This window comes from Echinops telfairi, unplaced genomic scaffold, assembly GCF_000313985.2.
Source record: "Echinops telfairi isolate 266 unplaced genomic scaffold, ASM31398v2 ScPeMD7_7458;HRSCAF=8496, whole genome shotgun sequence".
In the NCBI taxonomy this organism is placed as follows: domain Eukaryota; kingdom Metazoa; phylum Chordata; class Mammalia; order Afrosoricida; family Tenrecidae; genus Echinops; species Echinops telfairi.
Genome location: NW_022111358.1, coordinates 2,036,076 through 2,043,851, shown reverse-complemented (window position 1 = coordinate 2,043,851; position 7,776 = coordinate 2,036,076). Strand labels below are relative to the sequence as shown.

General features: G+C 39.9%; 1 protein-coding gene and 1 long non-coding RNA gene across 2 annotated transcripts in view; both read right to left on the bottom strand.

Annotated features, from left to right (window-relative positions):
• The window catches only part of LOC123522721, a 1,106-nt gene extending 833 nt beyond the window's left edge, over positions 1 to 273 (bottom strand). The window contains exons 1-2 of the long non-coding RNA XR_006680941.1: positions 255 to 273; positions 12 to 136 (exon numbers count right to left, since the gene is read on the bottom strand). This is a non-coding gene — a long non-coding RNA (uncharacterized LOC123522721). The remainder of the gene's footprint in view (positions 1 to 11; positions 137 to 254) is intronic.
• A 105-nt stretch (positions 274 to 378) lies between these two features.
• Positions 379 to 7,776, bottom strand: part of YWHAE (tyrosine 3-monooxygenase/tryptophan 5-monooxygenase activation protein epsilon) — a 46,107-nt gene continuing 38,709 nt past the window's right edge. The window contains exons 5-6 of the mRNA XM_004706887.2: positions 5,336 to 5,472; positions 379 to 434 (exon numbers count right to left, since the gene is read on the bottom strand). Coding sequence (XP_004706944.1) covers positions 382 to 434; positions 5,336 to 5,472 — 190 coding nt within the window. The 3' untranslated portion in view covers positions 379 to 381. The remainder of the gene's footprint in view (positions 435 to 5,335; positions 5,473 to 7,776) is intronic.

The following is a 7,776-nucleotide window of genomic DNA, read 5'->3' as shown; positions in this document are numbered from 1 at the left end:
TCTTAAAGAACCTAAAAGCTGGGACCAGTAAAATCCACAGAAATTCACTCTTGCCTTGAAGAACTTTTGAAAACGATTAAAAAAAAAAACAAAAAAAAAAAAAAAACCCCAGCAACAACAAAAACAGGGCAGGAACCTAAAATCCACAGAAATTCACTCTTGCCTTGAAGAACTTTTGAAAACGATTAAAAAAAAAAACAAAAAAAAACAAAAACAAAAAAAAACCCCAGCAACAACAAAAACAGGGCAGGAACCTAAATTCTGAGACCAAATGTAAAAGTCAGATTTGGTGGTTCTCAGTGACAATGGGGTAATTTCCAAGGGGTGGGATGGGGTGGAGTGGGGTGGTCAGAGATGGATTCTCTTGTTGGCTTTTTAGTCTCACTGATTTTCATCTTCCACATCCTGCAGCGCTTCTTTATTCTGCTCCTCACCTGTAAAAAATAAACTACCATTAGTCCCCTCATATTAGGTTAGTCTACTGTGGTCACAAGATATCATCTCAGGCAAGATGATGCTTTATATTTGCTACAACCTGTACTAAACACACAAAAGCTAATGACCTCTACACCATCCTCTACACCTACACTTCAGCCAAGAAGAGCTGCCGGATCAAGGCCCTTAAAGTGCAGCCAACAGTCAGACTGAAAAACCTGATGCACAACGTCAGTGGTTTTAGGCTGTGTAGCTCTTCAAAATGAACAGCCATGGTAACCATATGGTTAAAATGATTTTCAAGCACTCATGTAAATCTGAGGTCAAAATACTTTCTTCTCAATAACCTCACTTGTTCATTCAAACAAGAGTATCTTACTGTGTTTTACACTAATTGTATCCACAAGCTCAATCTCAGAAAGAAGTGGAATGAGCAGCAGTGTTTCAGAGGACGACCCGCTGTGTAAGTGCACGGTCTGCACTGTGTGCCTTGGCCAGTCACACTGACACAACCAAAGTTCCCACGTTCCTGCTTCAGAGTGAAGCAGTGCACTCGAAAGTAGCAGACCCCGGAGGTTATTAAGAAAAGCATTTGGCCATGTTCTCTCAAGCCATTTCCCCCTCTCAACATGATTAGCCTGGAGGGAGGGTTTCAATTGCCCTATAACATGCAATAGAAAGACACCCTATTCACTAGTGGATCATTTATCTATTAATAAGCATTTAAAAAGTCAGCCATAATAAAGAAGCATGCAGTCTTCTGTTTTAAAAATAAGATGTAACAGATAAAAGCTACATTTTTTTGTGCTTTAATAAACTTATCATTTCTACAAAGATACCAATCAGAGTCAAAATAAACAAAAGGTCAATTAATTCTAAAATCATATGAGACCACCCAGACTAGCTATCCATATTTCTTTGCTTAATCAATTAGGATGGACAGATTAAGATTGTCCATCATAAGACTAAGTGATTAAGATTGGCTAAGGCTGACTAAGATTGATTAAGACTAACATTGGCTGCCTGTAGGTATAAAAGTATTCATATTGAGAAAAACTTTTAGACAGTCTTTTAAGATCTCCATATGATAAACAATAAATGTTGTCATAGCAACAAGGGGTAAAGAAAGCCAGTCTTAACAAATCTGAATTTTCTTTTGTAATACAAAAAATTAAGACTGGGTACACAAGGATTGACTTATTTTAAGACTTGAAAGAAAGACAAAAATGTCTACTCAGAACAGTAGAGGACTCCAAAAACATGATAGAACTTTCGCACTTAATAGAAGGGGGAAAAAAGGTGAAATAAAGTTAATAACAAATCATACTAGAACTCCTCATAAACAACCATTCGATTTGCCAAAGCCCCAAGTAACCTTTGCATAAAATTATCATAATAAAACCTATCCAACCAGAGGTTGGCAGTTAAGTCATCATTGTCATAAATGGTTTATTATTAGCACCCTACAATAGAGAACAAGCCATCTTTATCAGCGACGGGAGATTAGTGCAGAACAGAAGCGTAATTAAAGCAGAATCCCTGTGCCAGGATAAAGACTTACAAAAGAGTTTTTAGGAAAGGAAGAGTTGGATTTTCCTTTAGGAATCTATATTGCAAGGAAAAAGGGAGGGAGAACAATCACATGAAAGCAACATTACAAGAAAATTGAAAACCAGAGCAGGGCAAAGGGGTCTTGAGGGAGGAGAAGGGTCAATGAGGTGGAAAATAACTGTGTGCTCGTTATGTCGGTTTCACTCTTAGGAAACATCTGTCCAGGCCTCCCTTATAAGCAATGGAATGATGTCCTCTTGAGGAAACACAAGGTCTCCTAGGCTGTGTATTTGTCTGTTACTGCTAGACTGCGTGGAGAGAGGACGTCAGGGGGCACAGTACACATGTTCTCTCTGTTGTGTTCCAATACCAAGGGCAGAATAACAAGTTTTTAAACATGCCATTAAAAAGTACAAAACCCCCAAAATAATGCACACACACCCTGGCCACACACAAAACCAGTATCAAAAAAGGGCAACGAATCACATATGTTTCTTGCTAAATGACATTTAAAAAATAATAAATCATTTTATTGGGGGCTCTTACAAGTTCTTATAACCACCCATACACATCAATTGTATCAAGCACATTTGTACATATGTTGCCATCATCCTTTTCACAGCATTTTCTTTGTACTTGAGCCCTCGATTATCAGCTCCTCTTTTTTCCCCTCCCCTACCCTTGTGAAGCCTCGATAATTTATAAATTATTTTTATTTTCATATTTACACCTTCCGCTGTCTCCCTTCACCCACATCTCTCTCGTTTGTTCCCCTGGAGTAGGCTTTACATCGATCACTGCCCCCTTTCTCCCCCCCAACCTTCCCTTCTCTCATGGTTTCACTATTGGTCCTGAGGGGTTTATCTGTCCTGGATTCTGTAGTGTTGAGAGCTCTTATCTGTACCAGTGTACATGCTCTAGCTCTAGTCTAGCCACATTTATAAGCTAGAAATAGGGTCATGATAGGGGGCCGGGGGTCATAGCATTAAAGCAGCAGAGGAATGTTGTTTTGTCTGGCTATATCGCACTCTGGATGGCTTGTCCCTTACTTGTGACCCTCTGTGAGGCTAATGACTACATTTTCCATAGCAACCAAATTGCAAAAAAAAAATTCGCCTAACCAGTCCTTAAATTAAAGTCAATTCCAAAAGAAAAAAATTCTCCCTATATCCAGCTTTAGTTCTGGCACAAAATCAATTTAATAAAGGAATTTCAAAAAGGTTGTGAAAAATGGCTTATCCTTTAATTCCATTTTTCTGCAATCTTTGGGAAGCCCTTTCATTTCATACTGTCTTTTTAAGCAACATAGGCAAATAATTTCTTAGCAACTACCTACAAGTTTTTGGTTCAGGAATTTTTCCATTATTTTACTAAAATGTCTATAATATTGCTGATCCTGATGTGGTCACATACCTAAATATTTCATAGAGCAAATGTGCGACAGAAGCAGAGATGCCTACTCCTCACTCTATTATCTAACCCAAGTCATAATTCTGATTCTGATCTTCTGGAATAAAAAAATAAGACAATACACATGTTCCCACATTCACTTCCAGAGGCATCTTAAAAACGGATGTTATTTCCAAAGACAGCATATATCATATTGGTGACCAGAGACTGCCAATAAGCTTTAAGCAATGTAGTGTGTATGCTTCGGTTTGAGTAAAACAGCAGTTACAATAAGAAATGTGTGCTGTCCAGTCCCATCACACACCTGCGCAATAATCTATCCTAAATGGACAGAGTGAAATCTCCTTTAAAATGAAGAGATGTGACAAATTTGGGGCTTTACATTTACAGTAAATAACAATAATAAATGTTATGTATTACCCGGGCAACTGTTAACCACCGAAGAGCCTACAAAAATACAAGAATCTCTTACATAAGGCAGCCAGGACTGGACATTCCACGGGGACTACAAAAGCCCAAAGGAAGCCAGTTCATTTTCAGTTATTAGATTTCCATGGAAATGATGATTCATAACTAACTCCTGGCACTATCTAGTTTTAACAGGATACTTATTCATTCACTCAATACAGTAACCATGGAATTCAGAGCACACACAGTTAACTCTGAAATGGAATCTGAAGATGAAATGAGTTGCTGCTTTCTTGCCCCTGGCCTTCAAAGCACACAGTAAAGCTGTAAATCAGTTCCACAACAACAAAAGAAACAGAGTTAGATGGTTTTTCAACCTCAAAACGTAACCAAAAAACTCTGTCTGTCCCACCCCCAACAGATGCTATATATTTACCATCTTACAGCCGAAAATGGAAGGTTGGACTTGGCTTAATTTCCTACAACGGTATTTAGAATATGATAATCTAGAGCCCAAATTATAGATTGATGCAAAGTACCACCAAGGAATTTCGAAAAGAATAAAAAGGCCCAAATAAAAAAACCTAGAGTTACAATTGCTGTGTTGTTAGGTGCAACTGAGTCAGTTCTGACTTTGAGAGACCCTGTGAACAACAGAACAAAGCACTGCTCGGTCGCCCCCCCTTCACCCTCCCAATTGTTAAGTCTGACCCCGTTGTTGCAGCCACTGCGCCAGTCTTCCTTTTTTTCACTAACTTGCTACTTTAAGCAAGAGATGAAATGGCACAGTGGCAACACATGTGAGGACAGAGCAGGACAGAGGAGAGGGTCTCATTGTTTTCCCTGGGGTCAGGTATGCATTGGAATCGACTCCGTGTCATATGAGGGCAGCAACATGCACTAGGAGGAGCCATGGTGGCACACTGGTTCAACCACTCAGCTACAAACCACAAAGTTGGCAGTGTGAACCCACCAGGTGCTAATAAGGAGAAAGGTGTGGCAGTCTGTTTCCAAAAGGATCTATACCCTGGGAAACCTTAAACGGGAAAGTTCTACGCTGTCTTATAGGGCTATTATGAGGTAGAATCAACTCCACAGCAGTTTTTTGCACTTACAGTTATCGTATCTTATTTACCCAGTCATGTTTTAGGCTGGTCCCACCTTTTGGCTATTGTGAAGTGTACCAATTCTTTGGGTATATAACCATAAGTAGGATTGCTAGATCATATGGTTTAACTATGTTTTTAACTTTTTGAGAAACCAACAAACTATACTTTCTATAGTACAGAGGCTATACTGTTTTACATCCCGGCCAGCCAGCCATAAAGGTTCACCAACACCTGTTGTTTTCTGGTGTTGTAGCTGTTGCTTTTAAAATCATGGCCATCTAGGAGAGTGTGATTGATACCTCAACGCCGCTTGGACTTGCATTTCCTCAATGAATAAAGATATTAAACATCTTTTAAAAAGAATAAAAAAGGCCAAAAATTGCGAAAGGAAGCGTGTTGCTGCAGAATGTGTGCTTGCTTACCGTCACCCTGCATGTCTGAAGTCCATAGTGTCAGATTATCACGTAACAATTGCATGATAAGTGTGGAGTCCTTATAGCTTTCTTCACTCAGAGTATCCAGTTCTGCAATTGCATCATCAAAAGCTGCTTTCGCCAACCTGTTTTTAAATAAATGCATTACACAAACCTGAAATAAGTCCAAAGTCAGCTAGAAATGATATTGGTTAGCTATCAATCTTTTTTCCCTGTTATTCTACTGTGTCTAACGGTGTCATGAGTAACGGATTGAGCTCTGCGTAGATTTAACAGAAGAGTATCAATATGGAATAAAAATGCTGTTTGAAGCACTACTTTTTTCTTTTTTTAATCGTTTTATTAGGGGCTCATACAACACTTATCACAATCCATACATACATCAATTGGAAGCACTACTTTTTACTATGCTTTCTAACAAGGCTACCAATACACAGAATACAGGGTTAGTTATAAAGCACTGCTACTCAGTTCTAGTCAATACATGCACAGGTTTACTTAATTCAATACATTGCTTAATTAAATGTCTCTGCAAACAGTGGACCGTTGGAGACAAATTTTCTCAATAATACATTCATCTTAATTTTATTAGGTTGCCTTTTAAAAAGGCAGGATTAAATACTGTTGTGCCACAAAAAAATTAACTTCAAAGTCAGGATAAATAACACATTTTTAACAAAACCCAAGTGGACATCTTCCCAATCATTAAAATCTTGAAATAAGTTTACAGAAATGCTGCCCGCCCCACATAAATTAGTTTTCAGATGAACTGTTTTTAAAGGTCGGAAGGAAGAGGAAAAAAGAAAGTCAGCAAACCTCAAAGATGAGCCCAACGCAGGACAAGGCCATCAAGCTCGACCAATGAAGCAGCTGTGGCTGAAATCCAGAAACTGGCAGAAGGCAGCCACTGATGCAATAAAAGATCTCACTGGCTGGCACTTTAAATTTTAACCAAACATCTTGGCCTCAGTGAGCTTTTGCCTCAATGCATGTCAAACACATCACACAACAAACAAGCTGATCTTTCTATCAATTTTTAAAAGCAAGATTGACGCACTGATTGATTTGTGCAACCATAATGGAAATTTAGCAATACAATCCAGGCAACAAGTATTAGCTTCTAAGAGGCCAGTTAGAAGCCAAGGCAGCGCTGAGCACATGGGAGCAAATGAAGGGAGAGGAAGAGAGAGTGGAGCACATCCTTGCCTTGAGGACGATATTCACCCTCAGAGCAGCCAACCCACAGAGAGGACCATATGGTTGGCCCCATTGAGACACGACATCCCTCACTGACCCATAGCCCTACAGGGGACAACACTGGAGACACAGTGTGGGAATTCTGCCCAATCTGATCCCACCACACTGAGGCAAAACACTACGGGCGTGGAACACAACAGCAAGGGAAACAAGTGCAACGAAGTCCCAGGGAATACCAAAAATAAACTTTGGGACCAGGGCTTGGCACCCCATCAGACTCGACCAGAAAACACTCCTACAGGCCAACAAACACTCCTTGAACTAACTACAAGCTTTTCTTTTTCTTGTGCTTTGTTTTGTTTTTTGTCACTGGCTTATTGGTGGCGGCGGCAGTGTTTTCTTTTCTTTTGTTGCTTGGTTTTGCTCTGTCTTGTTTTTGTGTGTTATTATCCTCAGGTCTGTCTAAATAACATAGGCTGGATGAACAATCTGGAGGAGGAGAAAACCCGGGACCAACAGTTCCGGGGGGACATAGGAGAAGGGGAGGTGGGGGGAAAAGGAAGTGGTGTTAAAAAAAATCAGGGACACTCCCTCTCCCTCTCCTCTCCCTCTCTCACTTCTCCTCTCCCCTTCTCTCCTCCCCCACTCCTCTCCTCTCCTCTCCCTCTAAAAAAAAAAATCAGGGACAAGCGAACAAGTGATCCAAATCAGTGATGAGGAGGGTGTCAAGAAGCCTGGTACAGTGTGACCAAGGGTAATGTAACCGAAAAGAATTACTGTAACCCAAATGAAGGCTGAGCATGATACTGGGACAAGAGGAAAGCAAAAGGAAATAGAGGAAAGAGCTAGGAGGCAAAGGGGATATATACAGGTCTAAATAAAGGCATGTACATATGTAAATATATTTATACACGAGGATGTAGAAATAGATCTATGTGCATATATGTATAGGTTTAGCATTAAGGTAGCAGATGGACATTGGGCCTTCACTCAAGTACTCCCTCAATGCAAGAATACTTCGTTCTATTAAACTAGTATTCCATGATGCTAACTTTCCCGATATGATCGCTGAAGAAAAATCAGGTATCAGGCATCAAAGAACAAAAAAAAAATCATATCATTGTGAATGAGGGGGAGTGCATCCAGAAGGGTCGGTCACAGGGAAGAGACAAGCTAGTCAGGGTACAGTGTAGCAACAATGAAACATACAAGTTTCCTCTAGTTCCTAAATG